General features: G+C 40.7%; 1 protein-coding gene across 3 annotated transcripts in view; it reads right to left on the bottom strand.

Moving 5' to 3' along the window:
* DNAH11 (dynein axonemal heavy chain 11) overlaps positions 1-22644 on the bottom strand; it is a 272144-nt gene that overhangs the window by 200426 nt on the left and 49074 nt on the right. For all 3 annotated transcript variants that reach the window (XM_053663641.1, XM_053663639.1, XM_053663640.1), the window contains exons 16-28: positions 22190-22444; positions 21942-22111; positions 21481-21703; positions 17286-17402; positions 17097-17183; positions 13545-13703; positions 12532-12615; positions 10515-10673; positions 7862-7984; positions 6995-7117; positions 4960-5184; positions 3551-3642; positions 2149-2275 (exon numbers count right to left, since the gene is read on the bottom strand). In XM_053663641.1, coding sequence (XP_053519616.1) covers positions 2149-2275; positions 3551-3642; positions 4960-5184; positions 6995-7117; positions 7862-7984; positions 10515-10673; positions 12532-12615; positions 13545-13703; positions 17097-17183; positions 17286-17402; positions 21481-21703; positions 21942-22111; positions 22190-22444 — 1944 coding nt within the window. The remainder of the gene's footprint in view (positions 1-2148; positions 2276-3550; positions 3643-4959; positions 5185-6994; positions 7118-7861; positions 7985-10514; positions 10674-12531; positions 12616-13544; positions 13704-17096; positions 17184-17285; positions 17403-21480; positions 21704-21941; positions 22112-22189; positions 22445-22644) is intronic.

Raw genomic sequence — 22644 nt, 5'->3', positions numbered from 1 at the left:
TCAATATATCAGTAACACATGTGTTTACTATACATAAAGAATATAATGAAAAGAATGTTATTCTTGTTACAGACTTATCCATTGCTCTTCTAACATACATATATGTGCATGTGTGTGTATGGTAGTCCCAAAGGTATCCAGCCTTGTAATGCAAAAAATAGAGACATTTATTGAAGAAAATATAAGAAACATTGTACATGGGACAATGATGCCTCAGTCCCCTCCAAAGTAGGCACCTTGGGACCTCACACAGTTCTCCCAGTCACCATCAGCTGCCCCTTCATATTTTCCTGAATCTCATCAACGATCTGAAATCTCTTCCCTTTCAAAGGTGATTTGAGTTTTGGGAGAGGCTAGAAATCACAGGGCGCCAAATCTGGGCTGTAGGGGGGCTGAGTCACCTGGGTGATTTGATGTTTCACCAAAAAACTGCACAAGTCATGATGCATGAGTGGGCACATTGTTGTGATGAAGCTTTTAATCACCAGTTGCCCATAGCTGCGGCCTTCTGAATCATCTGAATAGTTTCCATGGAGAAATGGTCAAGCTTCATGCAAAATTTGGTTGCTCTACTTGTTCAGTCATTTTGAATGTGATGGCCACACAGTACACATGTTCACTCGATGGTATCTACTGTCCCCACTGACTAGTACAGTGAAGTTGTCATTGTTCACACATACGCGTTCCAGTCCACTCTCCCTGGCTGCCAGGTTACATCAACGACCCACAAAACTATTCTAACTATATTAACTATGTGTATGTGTATACATATAAACATATCAATTAGGATTGTAATTGTTTCTGATTTGAAAGTCTGTAGGAACATGTACCCAGAATAGAATGTGACCCCCTCCATCTCATATGTAATCACCCCCGGCCTGAGGGTCCAGCTGCTGGTCATGAGGATGTCCCCAGGACATTACTGAAGCACAAGCACGATGGTTATGACCACTATGTTTCAAACTGTAAAAAGCCCACCCCTGCCCCCCAAAATTCTTTTTAAAAAAACACTCAAAACATCCAGTGTGTGCTATGTACATGAGAGGCAAATATACTGGGCTCCCAGTTAATCTAATCAGAGGGATTGTATTCACAGAGTCACCCCGGAATTCTCATGAAAATATTCAAGGGTACCTGAGTGGTGGCCCTGAAAATGTGACCGTAGTTGACCAACCACCGTTATTAACAGCAAGCCTGCACGCACTCATATCATCAACAGCTAGAACAGCCATCCTGCTGAATTTAGATTCAAAGAGAAATGATGAACCAGAGAGAAATAAGCAAGATAAATGCTGTGTCTGAAGATGAGTAGAATTCTGGACACTACAGTGTAAAAAGACACATATTCCAAAGAAAATGGCACAAAAATATCTAGAGAAAGAACATGGAGACAAATCCATAGCCACAAAGTACAACCTTTGGCTTCAAAAAATCATCTGTGATAGGCAGTCAGCTCTAGGAAGAACCGCCTATGTCAGCTGTTATAACCGTAAGATCTAAATGGGTGTGGATGCCTGAAGGAAGAGAAGCACAAGGCAACAGCCTCTCAACGTTTACAGGAAGGAGTGCTCCGGGATGTGTACAAAGTTATCTTTGACCTGAGCCCTCAGATTACAAAAGATCACAGCTGCTTTTATTTGCTTTAACTACTGTCATGGGTGGTATGTTATTTTTGTATAGGTCAGGGAAAATTAATAGGTCTGGGTAAAGAATGAGACTGAAAATATTCAGTCCGCCTCTGGCTGCCCTGACAACTAGTCCGACTGAATAATCAGGAAGTTTAGTCTGGCATCAAGGGAGTGGTAAGAAGATGTGAGCCATGACCTCATTCCAAGTGACCCATTCTTCCCTAGGAAAGCCACTAACCAGTCAACAGATGCTCCAGCCCTTGTCGTGGAATCCTGGGAGATTGAGAGCCAACGAGAAAAAGGAGGGCATCATTTCCTTTGGTGCCCTTTTCCTTCACCAAGGACCTTGCCCAGTTCCTCTGGAGCCAACTCTGGCATTTCTCCATGCAGCAAAGATTTTATTGCAAATTTTCTAGCTCCTGGCACATGTGACATGAGAGGTCACATTTGACAACGATAGAGAAACTGTGACATTCCTTAGCTATGAGGAGTATATAAGACTTTCAAAAAAAGATATTACCTGTTTAGGCTGAGCTCCCTTTGAGAGAATGTCAAGTAAGTCTGCAGAAGAGATAAAATAGAAGCGCGGAAACGCCACACGCTTGGTTTCCAGGTATTCTGCGAGGGCTTTTTCACAAAGAGAAAGCCTATATGAACAAAAAGTATTTTTAAGTTTATCTTGCCCATTCAGTTATTCAAACTTCAACAAAACAAAGCCCACCCTCTCTCATTTGTCCATCACAATAAGCTCACTCTTTACCAGGAAGCCTACCTCCTTCTCTTTGACACCATCATCTTGCTTGTGACTAACATACAAGACATGCCAAGGAGGGAGGGGACACACACAAGAGCCTGCACACGCCCATCATCAGTTGAGGCTTAATTTAGATCACACCTATCACTTCTTGGCCTTCTAGCTAAGATCAAGTGTAGATCACACCTAGGCTGATGACACTTATCACTTTTCTTAATGGCACTCCTACTAGCAGGGAGAAAGCTGGCTTTGGCACCACTCCACAGGAGCACAGAGTGCGTTAGTGAAGATGCAGTTGGTCTAGAGTCTTCTTCCTTTGCTGAGTGAATGTTTACAAAGCACACGTGGCTTCGACTCTCTCTGTTATCCAGAGGAGTCATAAGATCCAGACCATTTCCACGTTATTGTTCTTGGCACAGCAGAGATGAGCCAGAACGCATGCCTCCTAAACTCCCAAAGGTTACTGACTGAACAGAAATAATTAACTTCTTAGAAACCCACTCTTTTAAAATTATGGCCAACTTTATCTGTGAAAAAAAAAACAGATTATGGAATAATTTTGTTTCTGTGATAACTACTTTTATGTAGAGAGCTCCTCTGCTTTGCAATAACATGTGATTCCAATTCTGCACAAACCTCTTCTTTTTAGTAGCTGATCAGCCAGAACATTCTTATGACCACTCGCTGTTGTAGAACTACTTGTGAAAATTGCAAATGGCCCCTTAGGACAGGATTTCAAAACTACGAATATGTTCTCTAAGAATAATTTTTAGTATATATTAAACTATGTGCAAAATAAAGGAGTTAAAATAACTAAGTGCAATCCAGTTCTTGGCACGCAGTAGATGCTTAATAGATGTTTGTAGGAGAGCTCAAAGGAGGAATCGACTAATCAATAATGGCAATTCTCTCGATAATAAGATATTCTAATTTTACTGTTATAATTCTTTTAGAAAATAGTAATATACTTGGATTTATTGACATTAACTCATAAAATATGCATAGCACCTAATACATACAAAGCAACTAGAAAACTATAAGAAAAATTACAAAGTGAGTTAAAAGTACAGGTTGTACCTACAATAACATGATGCCGGACATTACTAGGTACTTGAAAGAAATCTCACAGAATTATAACAATGTGATCATGTTATAGTTTTGTTCTTACCTGTACTGCAAATCTTTAAGTTTGTCATAGAGATTAGCTCTGCATGTTGCTTCTAAAACATTTCTTATTTTAGCGGTCTTGAACATTAACTCCTGTGTGAAAGTAAAAAACAGAGCCACTGATACTAGAAATTGCTTTTCTAAATTTTTCATCTGTTTTAGAAATAAAGAACATTCAAATATTAACGTTAAAAACCCCCCAAAATGAAAAACAATGAGAGAGCAAGGTGAAAGAGACTTCTAACACCACGTCTACTCACTTTTGCTTTTAAACTTTTGGAGAAATATCAAAACCAGAGTATAATCACAGTTTTTGTCAAAAGAAATTTGATGGACATTTCCACCATTCTGGATCCACACAGAATTTCCCTTCCTGAACCAAACAATTAAAAAGAATATATAGAGAGAGAACCTAGACTCTTAAAGAATACACTCAGATATGAAAATGAGACAAATATGAAACTATCTATTCTTTCCTCCTCAAAAGTTAAACAAAATACAATTCCTCTGGGTGCTCCGTCTCAAATGGGAAGGAGAAAATATTGGATCGCCATTAGTCTTTGGTGAAAGTCTCCCAAACCATTTATCACCATCACGAGAACCTCTATGTGCCCTCGGTGGCTTTCATGAAACGAACAAGGAGTGGTAGTGCCACCTCCTCGCTGGCTTCCCCTCCTCCTCGGGCTTCACCTAATGAGGATGAATCCACTGACCCTGCCTTACTGTGGGGGGCGGGGTGGGGGACAGGCAGTCTGTGGTCTACAGGAAACAGCTGACCCGCTGCCTGTCTTTGTATGGCCCAAAGTTTAGAATGTTTTTTACATTTGAACTGACTGGGGGGGAAATCGAAGTAGGCCTATTTGTGACACAAAAAAATTAAATGAAATTCAAGTCTCACTGCCCATATATGGAGTTTTATTGGGGCACGGCCACACCCATTCGTTTATGCAGTGTCTCTCCTGTCCCTCAAAGATCCATGGGCTGCACTGAGTAGCTGTGGCAGAGACCACAAAACACAACACAGCGAAGCCCAAAATATTTACTGTCCGGCCCTGGCCAGGTAGCTCAGCTGGTTAGGGCGCCATCCTGCTACACCAGGGTTGTGGGCTCAATCCCCAGTCAGAGCACATATAAGAAATAATCAATGAATGCGTATATAAGTGGAACAACAAATCGATGTTTTTCTACCTATCTCTTTTTCTTGCTCTCTCACTCTCCTTCCCACCTCAAGTCAATTTTAAAAATTAAAATATTTACTGTCTGATTCTTCAAAGAAAAAACTTCTTGACCCCTACCTCCTAAAATGCAAAAATACATTTTTATAAATACCCCAAATCATGTTTCTTGATAAGATTTTCATATTGTTTGGAAAACAATGCTAAGGTAGAAAGCACTCTGCCAGCTTCAAACCTTAAATTCAGCATCTACCCCATCGAATCTTCTAGCATCTTTCACAAGTTGGATTCGAATATCTTCTGAACAGACAAAGATGCTTTCCAGGTGAGACCAAGTTCGCTGGACTTCCATCCAAGCAAAGATGACCGAGTCTGCTATGTTTAATTTATTTTGCCAGCTTAAGACTTGCTCAATGAAGTACTCCACATACTTGCTTTGAAGCAGAGTCTGCAACTGAACCTAAAAGAAAGGCAAAGAATTTTAAATAAGAAGTAAACTGGTAGACTGTTAAGTACAATGAGAGAGAAGCCATATTTATTCTTTTACTTATTTATTTATTTTTCAATTACAGTTGATATTTAGTATTATTCTGTATTAGCTTCAGGTGTGAAGCATAAATGGTTAGAAAATCATGTACTCTACAGAGTGGTCCTCCTGATGTTTCAAGTACCCACCTGGCACCGTGCATAGTTATTGCAGTATTGATATATTCCTTGTGCTGTGCTTTACATCCCTGTGACTGTTCTGTAACTACCAATTTGTACTTCCTAATCCCTTCACCTTTTCTACCATGCCCCTGACCCCCCTCTCCTCTGACATACCTATTCATTTTATTGCTGGAGTGCTAGGACTTAGCATGCATTATGTGGAACAGGTATTCAGTAAGTATTTGCTAAATGAGTGAATTAATGGCCTTAAATATTCATGTTAACATTTTGTCCAAAAGAAACAAAAGATAATCAGAAGAAACTACATTTAATGTCTTCTACATGAAGACCATGTATCTCTATGTGGACGGAAAAAATATTGCACACTGGGCTGCAGCTTTAATAAACTTTATTCTTCATCCTTTCTCACTCTCCCTCGGGTCCTTGCCTGTTAATCATTCCAAGTCTGTGGAGGTTGTTTTGTTTTGTTTTGTTTGCAGTATTAAAAAAACTAAAACTAACTCCCCTCCAGCTTGCTAAGCCCTCGGGCTTCCATTCTCTCCCAGGTCAGTTCACTACCAGACTTCGCAGCATGTGAAACGTCAGGCTTGCTTTAACTCCCTGCAGTCTGGCCAGCATGTCTGACCATTCTCTGACAGTGAAATCTCAGAGTCACTGAGTGGAGTGGTCCCTTCGTGCTTGCTTGTCAAGTACATAATTCAGCATCATTAACTGTGATCTCTATGCTGCACCTTTGATGCCCAGAACTATGCATCTCCTACCTTGAAGTCTGTGCCCTTTGACTGACACCTTCCTGTTTTCCTCATCTCTAGCCCCTGGCAACCACCATTCTGCCCTGTTTCTGTGAATTCAGCTTTTTTTCAATTCCATGTATAACAGAGATCACACAGCACTTGCCTTTCTCTGTGTGACTTATTTCACTTAGCACAATACCTCAAAGGCCATCCTTATTGTCACATAGGCAGAATTTCCTTTTATGCTGAATAATATTCCATTATACACACCACACATTTTCTTTATACATTCAACTGTCAATGGATACTTAGTTTGTTTCCACGAACATATGACTTCTTTGGGGGAGAAAGTTATTCCGTGGTTTCTATGATACTGCTGTCTCCTTTTCCACTATCTGATCTCCCTCTCTCTCTTCCTCCTACATGTCTCATATGTTCACCAAATGCAGCCTTTTCTGAAGCTCTACTCTCTGCCGCTTATATTCTTTACCTCTCATCATCTAGCTTATTAATTACCAAGATGCCAACATGCCCTCCCAACCTACTGTCCTACACTGAACCTCTGGCTCAGCTCTGGGTCCGACTTTCCTCTTCCACGTGAGTGTCCCTCCCCCTCCCCCATCACACAGCCTCCCCGCCTCTTCCTAGGCCTCTGTAACGGCCTCCTCCCGGGCCCCCCTACCTGTCTCCCTGCTCGGTGCAAGTCACTAGAGAACAGCTGTTCATACCTTTTGATCCCAACTGGTACCACCCCTGGAGCCTGGTACAAGCAGATGCCCAGTAAGTGAGTAAACACTACTGAATCCTGGAAAAGGTCTCAAACTATAATTCAAAAGAAAAAACCCATAGTAAAAATATGCATCTTACTTGGTTGTGCTCTAGAGTTTCAAAAAGTTGTTCCTCACACTTTAACAAAGGAACGCCTGTCCGATAGTGAACTTCGTAAGAGAACTCCATCGTCGCCCAGGTCAGACTGATTTCAGTTATAACCTAGATATAAAGAGTAGTAAGTTATGTGCACAAAAGTTTAATTTACAGCCAATATCTAGGCAATCACCTTGAGTTTTTTTAATATTTTTTGCAAAAATAAGCAATTGATATCAAATATCATTGGTCTCAACTTTTATTCCTTCAAATAATACATGGTGATGAGGTTTAGAGAATAAATTCCGTCACATAAAGGAACAGGCATCACACCAATATCAGCTTTCTATGAAATCTGACTTTCACACCCTTCACTGAAAGAATGCTAGAGCAGGAAGGGACGTCCGCGGTTAGCTAAAGGTTTGATAGGCAGGATTTATAATCAGCCAGCACGAGATAGGGATCGCTCAGAGTTCCTGAATATGCACCCCATCGCTTCTGTGTGAACCTGTATAAGTTGATTACCTCTCTCTACCTCGGTTTTCTCATCTGTAGAATAGGAATGATATCACCTCAGAGAATTAATTGAATTAATTTAAATAAAATTGTCAGAGAAGTGCTTGCTACAAAGTAATGATGTGTTTTCTGGTATCATCTTCATCAACAGGGCCAACCCTCTCATTCTACACATTTCCTCTGGCTCAGAATAATTCTACTTCCTGCCCAAGTCACACACTAATTAGTAGCGGAGGGCACGCTGGGACTCATGTCTGTACTCAACCACAGCATGAGGACTGCTCCCTGAGTCTGCTGATGAGTTTACTGCGCAGAACGGGCCCAGTGGGAACAAGACAGCCCCAAGGACCCCACCTTCTCGGTCCCCAGTTCCTTCACTGCTTTGTCCACAATGCTCCGGACATCATCTTCCACTCGGTGTAACCGCAGGGCTAATAAGTCTGCCAAAGTTGTGGCTTCCTTTATTGAAAAGTTGACCTGATTAGGGAGAAAAAAGGGCAGAATTTATATCCCACAAAATGGTTCTTTTTACCTAAAGGCCAAAGGAATGATTCGTAGCTAAATATAGTCCAGTCATCTGCTAAGCACACCTCTAGCTATGCAAGTGGTGGACAAAGACATTGCATTTTAACTCCCAGTGACCAGGGCATCACCCACCGGAAGCCAGGGCCGAGGTTGAGGCCACGTCCACACTACACTACTTTCTTCTGTTTCATAGCCTTCTCCTCTCGGTTCCTTTATTATCTCCTTTGCCCACAAAACCCATTTTTTAAAGAGATTCACTACATTCATTTATTACAATTTGGGTGAAATCCCAGGAATCAGGTAGTGAACTCATTTGTCTTTTCCTCCTAAAGTATTCTATTCACTGAACATAATTCCCAGTTGCTTCCTTGACTTAACCTAATTTTATCACTAATTTAATCACAGTTCCTCTGGGAAAAATGTATTTTCACTCTTAGTGTCATTAGTCATATTTACCATGTGAAAAATACAATTCAACTTTATTTCTTCGTCACCTGGTTGGTTCCCTCCACCCACCCCAGTATTTGCTAAGAAGCTCTCAGCTCTTCCTAAATGCCTGAAGCCATCTACGTCCCTTGCAAATGAAGAGCTGATCCAGCCATATGGTTGCAGGAAAACTGTTTCCTTTCCTGCTCCTGCTAAGAAAATCCAGTCCCTGCTTCTTGGATGCTACAGTTCTCTCTTGCTCTACCCACCCTTTAACACTTCTCATAGCCATCCCCCTCTCTGCAAAGGGGGACTAAACACCCCTGTTGGCCAGACCTAAGGGAGTTCCTAGAACGTGGGAATTTCAGTGTTAAAACCTGAAAAAATCTTGGGAAAACCAGAGGAGTCGGTCACCTATCTTTGCATCACTTTTTTGGCCTCACTCCACAGCTGTTGGGCCCAGGGACCCAGGTCTGCCTTGGAGAAAGAACAGGGTATTGGATGGGGCCATGCTGGTTAGTCACGCAGCTTGTGCACTGAACATGAACACCCGGCCCAGGTGACAAGTGGAGGTGGAATCTGGCCACTGCTCTGATGCTCTGGGACAGCCTGGAGCAAGGTGCCTTTTTCTGCATTGTCTGCCAGAGAAAGTACATTTTTCTTGCTTGCAGAAAAGCATGGTACCGGCAGGAGACTATGGTGAGAAGAAATGTCACTGGAGGAAATGTGAGTGGGGAGCAGGGCCCACAGCCCATTACATGTTGGGGACGTAACAGAGATTATTTTGAATGCGTCAGTCACCAATTGTAAAGTCTAAATATCCAATGTCTATCTAATAAAAGCCGCTGCAATATAATAACTCCAGGGATCATTTATGGAGCACTTACTATTTACTGGGCCTCATCTCCAGTTTGTTCACTGGTTCTGTGTGGGAAGCACTATGCATTATGTCCATTTCACAGAAGGGGTGACTGAGGTCTGGAGAGCAGGTAAGCTGCCCACGAGCCCAGAGTCACTAAGTGCCAGGGCTGGATCAACAAGGCCTAGTTTCCACTAGTGTAGAAACTCTGCAAACTCTGCCTTCAAATCATGGGAGCCTCTCATGCAATGAGCCCCTCGAGGTCTAGGTCTGCCCGTGGAGAAAATGAACATACCAGGCTGCCTTTCATATATTTTAAATTCAAATAGGTCACCTTTCCTTAAAAATAAAGTATAAGATTAGTATGCTTGCTCTTAAAAGATGATGAAAGATAAGTAAATACAACCTCGAGTGGCATGGACACATGAGGAAGCATTTTAGAGTTTGCAATAAAATCAAAACTATCAAAAAGACTATCACAAAAGACACCATTACTCAATGAATTATAGGGGGGATCACAATTTCAGAATTCCCTACCTCCCTAAATTCAATTCCATGTCCTCTGATCCTCTCAATTTTTTTGCAGCTATGTTGTGCTTTATAAAATGCCTTTACAGTCTCTTACTTGATCTTACAAGATCCTCTGATCTGTGAGAGCAGACAGCATTCCTTTGATTTTGTTAATAAAAAGCAAAATTCAAAATAGAGAGGTTATATGTCTTGTTTGTGGTCACACAGCCAGTAAGAGATAAAAGCAGAGTGTCTTAGTTAGTTTGGGCTGCTATAACAGAAATATCACAGATTAGATGACTTATAAAACAATCACTTATTTCTCACTGTTCTAGAGGCTGGCAGTCCAAGTTCCAAGTACCAGCACGGTCAAGTTATTGGTGAAGGCCTTCTTGGCTTACAGATGTCTGTCCTCTTATTACATCCTCAGTGGCAGAGAATAAAAAGCTCTGGTCTTTTTCCCTAGAGGGCACTAATTCCACTCATGAGGGCTCCACCTTCAGAATCTAATTACCTCCCAAAAGCCTCACTTGCAAATATTTTGGAAATTTTCAAAGAGCTCATCCTCTCCCATTTGACCAGACACATGTCCACAAATCCTGCTTCCTCCCAAATGAATAACATAAACCAAGGAACAATACTTCACAGTCACAAAAGCATTCAGTTGACAAGACTCGGGAAACTGACCCCAGTGGCCTTCATGAGCTGGTGCCAGTGCCTGTCTCTGAGGGCTGGGCTCTGTAGCTCTGCCACGGCCCTCAGGACAGTGGTCATGTCCTTCACGGTGCCCTCCAGGCCTGCGTACGCATCCCAGACACGCACTTCCTTGTCTAGTGACCAAATTTCCTAAAACAAAGCAAAAAAAAAAGTCCTGAAGTATTACTATACGTTTTATAATTTGCCTTATTTGAAAGAATAAGCATACATTTCCTGGAATTAGGAAGGGAAGTAAAAGCATTTAGGCCCTTAGGTGGAAGACTAATACCAGAGACACAGAAAAGAACCCGCTCATTCATGTATTATAAGTCCAATACGTACGAGCCAGTATGCGGACACACTGGTTTCTTATTCACAGGCTCTAACTAAAGGTCCCACGGGACCCTGAATGCAGGTTAGTAACAGAGCTTACAGGAATTGTGTGATGAGGAGTGTGCCCCCCAGAAACATAATCAGAAAACTGAGACTATTATCTGGACTACTAAAACCTTCCTCCAAAGACCTGGCTTGTTTGAATGGTAGCCTGAAATGTGAATACTTTGAGTGTTTGTTCCTTGGAACATACGTATTTCATTACTTTAAGATATGTTAAAAGGGCCCTTGACTTGGCTGTCTCCCTGGCCCATGAAACAACATTTGCAGTTGTGAATGAGAAAACCCATCATAAAACGATGATCTCAGCATGAAGAAAAGGACAATCCCACTTGTTTAAAAATAATAATAAAAAACTTTCAACTGAGAGTGTGGCTTGAATGGTCACTCTCAAAAGGTGAGATGAGATGGTAGAGAAAGTCGGGAATGAGCACAATCATGAGATAGAGCAACATTGCGACATTCAACAGAATGATGGGACATTTCAGGTAGGGTCATGGGGACCAGGATAATATGGGAGACAAATCTGGAAAGTGCTGGTAGGAGCTGAGCACAGGACTGAGTCAAGGCAAGGACCTTCTACCATTCTGGGGTGAAAAGAAACCAAAAGACCCTGCCACTTTTTAACTGCCTTTCCCTGCTATGTGTGTTAGCTTCATCCAAAAAGCTTCTGCTCTCTTCAGAGGGCATATGGCTAGGGACTAGATATCAAAGCCCTAAATTCAAATAAGCTCAGTTCTATATACACTGAGCCCCCTTGAGACACTGGAGTAATCAATAATACAAAGAAAGATAAGAGTATTACACATAAATCTGTTGGTGGAATACTTCAATTAGTAACCCAAATTCTAGAACCAAAAGGTATTTTTTATAATATAAAATGTTTACAGTTGCTGAGAACTCAAAAGCTTGCATAAGTCTAACCTCTCAGCCCTAGTACTTTAAAAAATATATATATTTACTGATTATGCTATTACTGTTGTCCCAATTTTGCCCCCTCTGCCTGATACCCTGCAGCAATCTCCCCACTGGCAGTTCATGTCCATGGGTCATACATATAAGTTCTTTGGATTCCCCATTTCCTATACTATTCTTGACATCCCCCTGTCTATTTTCTACCAACAAATTATGCTTCTTAATTCCTGCACCTTTTTCCCCATTTTCTCTCTTCCCCTTCCCAAGGGATAACCCTCCAAATGATCTCCATATCTATGATTTTCTGACAGTTCTGGGTGTTATTTGTAATTCTCTCTGTGGTTATACAAGGAGGTGAAACCTGCCTACCTATGCCTCCATTTTGACCGGAAGTCTCCTTAGCCCTAGTACTCCTGATCTCAACATTCTCCATTCTAGACAGCTTTAGGAAACTCTTTGCTACAGTGGCTACTCGTCAACTCATTAGCCCTAATATGCTTTTTTTCTACTTGTTCATGGAAAGGCAGGCTTGATTAAAAGTGCAACTGGCTGAGAGCTAAAAAAAAAAACTTCCTCACATCATCCTGTGTGAAGTAAATAAGGACATGCGGCCCACTGCACCCAATACCAGGTTAGGGAAGATGGAAGGAGGCGGTGCTGAGGAAGATAAATCATTATAATCAACAGTTATGGAACTTGCCTTGGCAAACCTTCTGAGTTCTACATCCATCTGTTCCACATTAATCTGTCTCCACTGGGTTTTAGTCCAATTATCAATGCTTCTCTGAAAATGTACAAGCAGATAAAAGTGTCAACAACATTTGGTGAAAGCAAGTCTCCACAGCAAAATATATAAACTGACGATACACAGTGGCTCTGTCATCCAGTGGAAGGTCAATTACTTCAGTATTAAGTGCACTTGTCAAAACTTCCTATTGCCAAAACAAGAAGTTGACAGGACACATCCAATTTAAGGCTAAAACATTATGATATATTAATTTCTATTAGCAATGACAAGTTCCACACATACATCATCATTATCATTCAATCCTGAGTACTTTGAATGAATTGAATAAGTATATGACCATTAAATATACCAAATTTTTATTTTTATTATTCTAAATATAACAAGCTTTCATAAGTATCTTTATCTACTATAAATAAAACTTTCCTTAACTTCTTGACTATATCCTATGTCTTGCTGATATATTTCTATTTGGCTTTCAACTAACTTCAAAGAAAATTATGTATATTCCACATTGCAATATGCCTAGTCCCCTACAATTTATTTTTATACTTAAGTTTGTAACAATTAACAACATACAAATTAATTCTTAGCTAGGTCGATTTATATTTGTACATACATGAAAGTATAATCATGGGTGCATGCATGAATTTATATTAACAGATCATCATATGTGTGTAATGTGCATTTACATACTAATTTTTGTTTATCTCTACATAATCCCCCCAAATGTGAAGCAGTTAATTTATTACACAGTTTCATTTAGAACCAAAAACAAAACAACTGATATTCAGAGTAGGATCTTCTACTATCATAGAGGTATGAACTGTAATTCTGGGGGGAAAATATAATATCCACATATTTTAAAACATAAAACCCACACGGAATGATAGAAACGCAAGAAGGTGCGTATTTACCCAAAAGAACTGCTAAAAGAAAAAGGATGCTTTCAAAAAGCAGTATCTTACTTTAACATAAACAATGACATCCCAGAGTCCCTTGAGCAGTTTTATTTCTCTGCGACACTGCTTCAGGTGTTTGTACTCTGGAAGAGCCACCTCAAAAAGATGGGTCGATTCCTGCATCTGTAACATTTCTTCTTCTAATGCCTCAAGCTCTTGGTTTGCCTAAGGAGAAAACGCACACACGCATACCCTTAAATCCAATGACCTGCCAGAGAGAAGAGCCTACACAGTTCTGCAGCTCTGGTTGCGGCAACATTAACAACTGTGATTTAAAAAGAAAAATTTTCCCTGACCAGTGTGGCTCAGTTGGTTGGGTGTTGTCCCACAAAATGAAAGGTCATGGATATTCTGCAGTTCACTGTGATGTGTCTAGATGTCAACTTCCTGTTTATCCTGGTTGGGACTCAGTGAATTTCTTGAATCAACTGATTCATGCTTTGACAAGTCCTAGGAAAATCTCAGCTATTATACATCTGACTACTGCCTAATATTCTATTTATTCTCTCTTCCAGGAAGTCGGTGAAGAAGAGTTAGGCATCACAAGTTCTTACTCCGTGTCTCTAAATCTCATCTTTTCAATCTCTCTACAACTATGTGTTGCCTTCTATGTGATTTCCTCCCATGTAATTTGCATTTAACTAATTCTCTTTTCAGCATTAACTAGCTCTCTAACCCATTTGTTGAGATTTAAAAAATAATGATTTTTCATTTCCATAAGTTTTGGGCCCTTTCTCTCAAATTCAGCTGATCATAGATGATAGTCTCAAAACTGAGAACTTGGCTCATATTTTTAATATTATGTTTTATTTCCTTAATAAAATGTTCTCTAATAACTGACATTTTTATATGAATCTACATCTCTAGTTTGCTCCTTCTACTGGCTCTTATGCACAATGGTGTGTTTACTGTTTTCTTGTAAACTCTGATTTGACTGAACTTAATTTGTTGAACCCCTGAGAATATCAGAATGAGAGCACTATTTTCCTGGAGAAGATTTGGGTTTACTTCTACTAAGAAGAGCTACTTGTATCCATTTCCACTTCCTAAATTGGAAATTCCTTAATCATAGAGGTAGTATAAAATTGAACCATAACCCTTACGAAAACAGGCCTATGTTTACAAATTCCAGGGGATCCTTTCCTCCCCCCCCCCCCCTTTTCCTACTCTCAGCCTTAGCGAGGACTGGCAGGCAGGTTCAGAGGCTCCCGTTGCAGGCTACAGACTTTTCCACCCTTTCACTGAGGGTGTCACCTCCTAAGACCATCTACATCCCCCAGGAAGGGGTCATCGCAAAGTTCCCAACCTCTGACACTTGCGTGGGCCCCCGTACAGCAGCACTGACTCCTCTGCTTCCCATCCTGCGTGTCCTTTTCCCCCAGTCCTCTAGAGAGTTCTCTGGTTTGCGGGCAAGGGAAACTCAGCAACAGATTTCAAATTGCACATTTGTGAATATTTTCAGCATCTCTTTTACAAAAGAAGGATTTTCAAAATGTCTAGTCTATCATACTCCCCAAAGCCAACAGCTCTTTATCTTTCATCAATTTTCCTATTTTTATACTAATTCAATTATTCTTAGAACTATGTACCCAGTTATATTATTTCAAGTGTTTACTGTACCTTTGGGTGTGCAGAAACAATAGCATATAAGTTTACTGAGGAACCAGTTCTAAAAGGAGAGGTTCACCATACCACTTCTGTCTTGCAGGCTGAGCTGCCTAGAACACTAGGGTCAATCTTACCAGCCCAGAACAAAGAACATACATGCCTTCCACTAAATCCAGTTAGATAATTATTAGATATGCATGCTGAACAAACACAAGAAAATGACTTCGGGATAAACATAACCCAGCCTTACCATATTCAAAATGTCCCTGAACACATTCTACAGGCACAAGGGTAAATATCTCTATTAAATATGTAATGATATGTTGTTACAGTATGATGTTCTGATAGTAGGACTCAGTAAATAACTGTAGTAAATGTTTGCAGACAGCACATTGGTTAGTCCAATAAAAATGTCTCCCTATCCACACTCTGTTCAAACCACCTGAAAATTAGGTACAATGGTTTAAAAAACCACAACTCTATTAGCATATGCTAACCTACTCCCTTTTCAGTGGCTATCGTAACCACTCTTCTTCAGCCTAGTGAAAGAGAAGACCTCATGCTACAGAATGGTGTTTCTTGAATGAGTTGAAAGCAGTTAAAACAATTCAATTCCAAAGTTGGAGAGAGCAGTAACAGCTGCCAGCTGCAAGTTTTACACCAGGCTAATGAGTGAAGCCTATCTCGAGCGCAAAATAAAATCAGAACAGCAGCCTAGAGGAAGAACTTAGAGAGACTCTCAGCTCTTGAACCTAAAGATCACAAAGTCATTTTCTCATTGTGGCTGCTAGGTTAAGAATTTCTAGAGAAACAGAAGACATTATTTTTCTAATAAAAGTTTTAAACATTTTTTCAAGCCTCAGATGACTAACTCAAGCATTTTGGATTATTTGCCCATTTTATTCATTCCTACACTCAACCATAATAAAGCAGTTCATTATAAACTAGGCTTGAATGACTCACTTATATTTGTATTCAGAGTTAAAAATAAGTTATGGAGTTCCTTGCTGGAAAGATTCACATGGGAAATAGTATAATGGCTGGAGTTTCTGATTTAAAAAAAATTAGCTAGAATTTTAATACAAGTTGTATTCCTTACTAACTACAACTTCCAACAAGATAATTACACACAATTTTTTTATCTGAAAAATAAGATAATAATAGACCTTGCAGGACATTTGGTCCTTTCTAAAACACCCACACGTAGAAAATGTTCCTTTAAAATGGCCCAGAATCCAAATAGCCTATGATGTTTATTTTTACTTTCGGCTGACAGGATTAACACATTAAAAAATACCATTATGGCTCCTTGGTCCAACAATGATGTTGTGGCTGTATTGCCAAAGATAACCCCCCTTGCCTTGGTAGCCAAGCGGGTCCTAGCACGTGGGGTTAGGTCCATGTGCTGGGGTTCGAATCTTGCAGGAGAGCAGGATTTACACTAACTAAGCACATTGGGGACAGGGACAAATTTTCAGGACCCTTTGGCATGGACCAAATGTCTCCATGGATGTCTTGGAAAAGACCCAGTATCCGCTAATCATAACGGAAGCTACGTTATAAGGAAAAGTCAAGAACTGAATAAAATAATGTAAGTAAGACGCTTCGCAAAATTCTTCACCTATCTATAGTAAGTGCTTCAAACTAGCGGCAGTTGTTACTTTCACTAGTATGATTACTTTGATAATGATAGCGGTTTTGAGAGACGTGATTGAAAGCAATGTAAGTCACTTGGGGAAATTTGTTTATAATGGTGTTTTAAGTAGTTAATGCTCAACTCCTATAACTAATTTCAAAGCTAGGATACTCTGGTTTCTCTTCAGATTGTATAAATCTTTCGCCTTTTACTAATTGCAAAGCTAGGGCCAAATATAGCAGTAGCTTGGTATTTAAATGTACCTTTTAAAACAGCTACTCTAACACACATAAGATAACTGAGACCGGCATTACCTTGTCAAGCACTGGGTATGGATTTTCTGCACAGAAACTGAAAGGAGCACAGAGTCTGAATCTCTCTCTGAACTTGGCCTGCTTCGCCTAGTCAGGGCAGGAAAAAAAGATGAAAGTGAATGGCAAACAAATAACTCTGATAATCCTTGTAAAACCTTTCTTTAAAAAAAAATCTGGTAGCTCACTTACATCAAATAAAACACATTTTTTCCTTATAAGAGTGACTTCTGCATTTTGGAGAGGTGCAACTTCGTGTCGGACAGTTGCTGCAATCTTTTTGGTAGTTTCCCATCTTTCAGGTAATTCCTACAAAAACACAGGTGCAATCGGGAAATTGCTGCAATGCCTCCAACAAACTGACCCTACAGGGTTAAATCATTCTAATCTCCACACTAACCCATGACATCTTCTCATTCTTAAATAAGGGCAGTTGATCTCCAAAAGAGATGAAAGGGACTAAGAGGCTTCCAGCCGGGCTGAAGTCCTGACTGGCCCCCTGGAACCCTAGGTTGGTATCTTCCGAGCAATGAACCAGAGCTGTCCTCTGCGGTCAGATTTATCCCCAAATTAATGACAATCTTTTTGAAATAAACACAAATTTCAAAATTGTTTTGCGGTTGAGGGGGAAAAATGACAGTGCTCTGGAAGTGACTTTGCTGGCCTCGAACAACTAGACATGGAGCCATGTATAGCAATGCAGGAGGTGAAAAACAAAATGCTTTGGATCTGGCTGGGCAGAGCCGAGAATGTGCCTCAGTCTCTCGTCCTCCGCCCTCCTCTCCCTCCAGAACCTCTGTGTACTGTCCCGATGGAGAGGTTGAGGGCTTGGGTCAGGTTAATTTCAGATTACTAGGACTTTTGGAGAAGAGACAAAGGGAAAGGATGGTGGATTCCTACTGGATGTAGGACAAAAGAAGCAATAAATAGCTGTGGTAGCAACCCCACTGTGCCCTCCCTGACTACCATGCAGGCAGAACAACAGGAAGTTATTTCCTTTGAAGAGCCATTGTGCATAACTGCCGCTGAAAGCATTCCTTGGGCCCAGGTTGAGAAATCATTGTTTCTCTGGGTCATCTCCTGGGACACTGAACTTGTTTTGCTATATGAAACCCCCCACAGTGAAGGGACTCCACTTGTGCAGGTGAAGCGCAAAAAACAGGGGTTCTAAAGACTACTTTGTAACCCTGGATAAATATTTGATGAATGGCTCAGTGACTGCCAATTATGAAGAGTGCACTGTGCTAAGTATAAATTTTATCTGTGCAGTGCAGGAGTGAGACAAAGATAAAATATAATCTTTGATTCGAATTGCTTTATAATGTCAGAGTGAATGAGAGGCACACACAATAATTACTCTTCATGACAGAATGTGGTAACTTTCATCGAGAGGTCTACCCGTCATGGAATTTAAATGCTCAGGAGGCAACATGGTGTCACAACGGCAATACCAAACCAGGCCAGGAACCAAGAGATCTGGGCTCTAAACTTGCCCTTCGCCTTGTTCTCCCACCCTTTATCTTACCAGACTCTGCACCCTCATCTACACAGTCTCACTTTCCTTTTCCAGTAGATCCCCTGGAACCCCTGGGATGGGAGCGACAGAGAGGTCACATCGGTGGGCTCTGGCCCTTCAACCCCATCTGACTACACTATACTGGTTATTTCTGCTTTACAGTTAGGGATTCCAAACAAGCTTACACTTGATAAAAATAGATTTGCATTGAAGACCAAAAGATCAGGTGATCTCCAGTCTCGGTAACTTGTGATCCACTCAAAACGGTAACACTGACTCTCAGGCTCAAAGGAATAATTGGGTTTTAACAGGTGAAGACTAGCACGCAATCCGCTGAGATTTTAGGAGGTAAGGGGACCAGTGTAGGATGGGGTGAGAGTGGGCTCTTACAGAAACTGGACAGTATTCAGAGGCTAAGGGCAGTCAGTGAAGGCTTCTTAGCAGGGAGGGTACTCAATAAATTCTGTAGATTAGAAATCTAATCCATTTTAGAGCATCCTGTAGATAGAGTGTGAGAACACAGGCTTTTAAATAGAACAAAGCACAGGCAAGTATTTGGAAGATGTTATTACTGCTAATGATTATGAAGGAGAAACAGTAACTACTGCAAGTTGCTTTAATTAAAATAAAATTGGGGCACTGTTAAATGCCACCTGCAACTTGTTCTGCCTGTCAATCTCGTATTTCCTCCCGGCCAGACTGAATCACTGACACAGAAGCACACACACAGCTAAGAGTGTGGCCCACTTCTGAAATGGTGAAAAGTCTAATATTTTCAATACTGCCATGACCTTAAGGAGTGAGTCAAACTTTTGTAATAAAAGTTCTGGAGGCTGTGGCTAAAATGCCACATATCAGTTACTTGTGTTATGATTGGTATCTCTGTATATTTTAAGGTCCAAGATCTGACTCAAAGAATATCTGAATCTTTACAAAACCAAATGCGTACAGTGTGTTCTACTATAACGAATCATCTCTCATTCTTGTTACATACTTATCCACATCTTATCTCACTCCATGTCTAACTGGACTTTCAATTCTAAGGACAGTTTATACTTTGTAAAATTTAATAATTTATATATAATAATTCTTTATAGTCTTTATAGTCAAGAGAGCAATTATAAATATACTCTTGCATTTAAATTCACAAAACAAAAAGAGGAATATAAAATGATGGCAGCAAACGTGGAAAACAGTTTGGTGGTCCCTCAGAAAGCTACACTCAGAACTACCATAGGACCCAGCAATTTCACTCCTAAGTGATTCCAAAAAGAAATGAAAACAAGTACTTCAATTCTTGTGCACCGGTGTTCATAGCAGCACTATTCACAAGAGCCAAAAGATGGAAATGGCACAAACGTCCATCAGCAGATGAAAGGTTAAACGAATTGTGGTTTGTATATACACAATAGAACATTATTCGGCCATCAAAAGGAATGAAGTAGTGATATACTACGATGTGAATGAAGCTCAAAAATAGTATGCCAAGTGAAAGAAACCAAACACAAAAAGCTACATATTGTATAATCCTGTTTATCTGGAGTATCTAGAATAAGTAAACCCACCCTGACTGGCGCGGCTCATGGGGTCGGGCATCTCCCTACAAACCCAAAGGTTGCTGGTTCGATTTCCAGTCAGGGCACACAGAGGGGCTGTGGGCCAGGCCCCCTGTTGCGGGGGGTGTGTATGCAAGGGGCATCCAAGCGAGTTTCTCTTACACATCGATGTTTCTCTCCCTCTCTTTCTCCCTTCCTTCCCTTCCCTCTAAAAATAAATAAATAATTTACAAATATTTTTCAAAAACAGAATAAGTACACCCCTACAGACAAAGTGATTGGCAGCAGCCAAGGGTTGGTGGTGGGAGGTGGAGAGGGAGGCACAACGAGGAATGGGTGTGGAGCTCCTTCTGGGGGTGAGGAAACCAGCCAGAGGCGGTGGTTCTACAACACGGCAAATGTGCCAAATGTGGTACACTTTGAAACGGTTATTTTTATATTATGTGAACTGCGAATGTCACCTCATTTTTTAAAAAACCAGAAGGTGGGAAATTGGACAGTGTGTAAAAATAATGAAGTCTCTCGAGGGATAACTCACTGCACGCTCTGAGGCAAGCAGATGAGACGGACTCAAATGGTTCTTGGAAACAAATCTAAGTGTGAGCTCCACGCTCTCATCCCTGAACTAAAATTCAGTAGAAGTTGTTTAGTTAATGTCTCCCAGGTCCCATTTGCAAGGTTAAAGGTAAGCCTATCCTGGAAGCTGGTGGATGACATAAATAAATACACTATCTATAGAACTTCAAAGTGGGCATGGGGATAGAGGCTCAACTGTGAGACCTTTAACCACAGTTTCAGTTACAGCTGAAAAGACTTTGTGCATCGTTTGGTGCACAGCAGCCAGCAGGTCTTCCCAGGGCATGGAAGCAGAATGAGGGCACAGAACTCCTGTTTTGGAAACACAGTGATTTCTCCATCCAGATTGGGCTTTCCTTATTCTTTAGTAATGTGTCCCTGATATTTTTCCAGAGACCAGGCCACTTGTCCACTCACAGCTTTAAATGAAAGAGAGCTGGAATATATTTCTTGTGAAACTGACAACAAAAGGGGGACCTCAGAAGAGGACCTGAGAGGCTATTACCTAAACACCTTCTAATGAGAAGGTGGCAGAGCAGAGCAGTTAAGAGTGAGTATTGGCTTTACTACTTGTGTGACCCTGAAAAAGTTAGGAAACCCCTTTAAGCTTCAGATTCCTAACCTGTAAAACGAAAACATTAATCTCTACAGTAGAGGTTGTTGTAGGGATGTCATAGGAGTACAGGGAAAGGAGATAACTGACTTACGGTGATGATGATTATTTTACCACTATACTTACCTCTAGCTGGAGGTAGACCTGCTCAGGCATCTTCTGTCCATAGGTTTCCAAGAGCAAGATGGTTTCTTTTAGTGGCTCAAACAGTTCATCAGTAGCTCTTTGTCGGCTTCTTACAGCCAGAAGATGCCCCATGATGTCAACTAGACCATCGTGATCACCTTTGCCTAATTTTCTCTGAAGTCCAGCATCGGTCTGCTTTATAAACTCTTGCAGCTCATTCAGACTATTAAATACATATAGACATGCATGTATTTACACACAAACACACATTAGGCTCATTAAAACATTTGGAAGTATTAGACTTCTGATTGAATCTTATTTTCATTATTTGCCTAATTAAACATACTTGTTATCTCTACTTTAACCCTGGCAGTTTTAATGCAGTTAAAATTAGTATCTCAGTTTTAGAAAGCAGTCAGGTGTTAAGTTGTAATTATAAACACGGAAGCACAAAAGGCTACCTGTCAATGACAAATCTCAGAAGGTGCTCCTGAAACATCCAGCTCCATTTCTTAATAATGTTTAGCAAGCTCACTTTGAAAGGCTTCATGTCCACTTTGAACCAACCATCAAACACTCTGAAGTCACTGAACTTGCTCATCTGACCATATAAAGCCTCATAAATATCGATCTACAATTAGAAAAAAAATAACTGCAACAACTCCATCAAAAGCCACGAACTATGTTAAAAGCTAAAGGGTTTCCTTGCCTGCTCCTTGAATTGCTCCAGGGTTGGTGGCTCTTCGGGGATCTCCTCATTTGTACGAGCATCCATTTCCTCAGGTGATGCAGTTTGGCCATACAGGAGAAAATGCTTCATAAACTCAGCCCGGTCATCCACCCAGAGGTAAGCGTATGTGTCCAGGGTACTTCTGAAGTCCAAGACTTTGCTGATGATGCCAGCCACTCTGCTCATTATCTCCTGCCTGGCCTCCACCAGGCCTAACATGTTATCCATGTCATTCTAAAATGAGAGGAAAACTGAGCACTTATTAAAACCGATCTTGCCCTGTTGATTACGTGCAATATAATGCTACCCAGGGCAAGTCTTCAAAAGGAGAGTAATTGGTGAAATCAAAAGTGACATTGCTTTTTCCAACTTCTCCCTGACTGTGCTCCCCATTATCCCAATTTATTTTTAAACCATTAATATAAGAACTAAAG

Source organism: Artibeus jamaicensis, unplaced genomic scaffold, assembly GCF_021234435.1.
Source record: "Artibeus jamaicensis isolate MK-2021 breed Jamaican fruit bat unplaced genomic scaffold, CSHL_Jam_final contig_3230, whole genome shotgun sequence".
Taxonomy (NCBI): Eukaryota; Metazoa; Chordata; class Mammalia; order Chiroptera; family Phyllostomidae; genus Artibeus; species Artibeus jamaicensis.
Note: the sequence above shows the minus strand (reverse complement) of the source record. Positions and strands in the feature narration are given on the sequence as shown.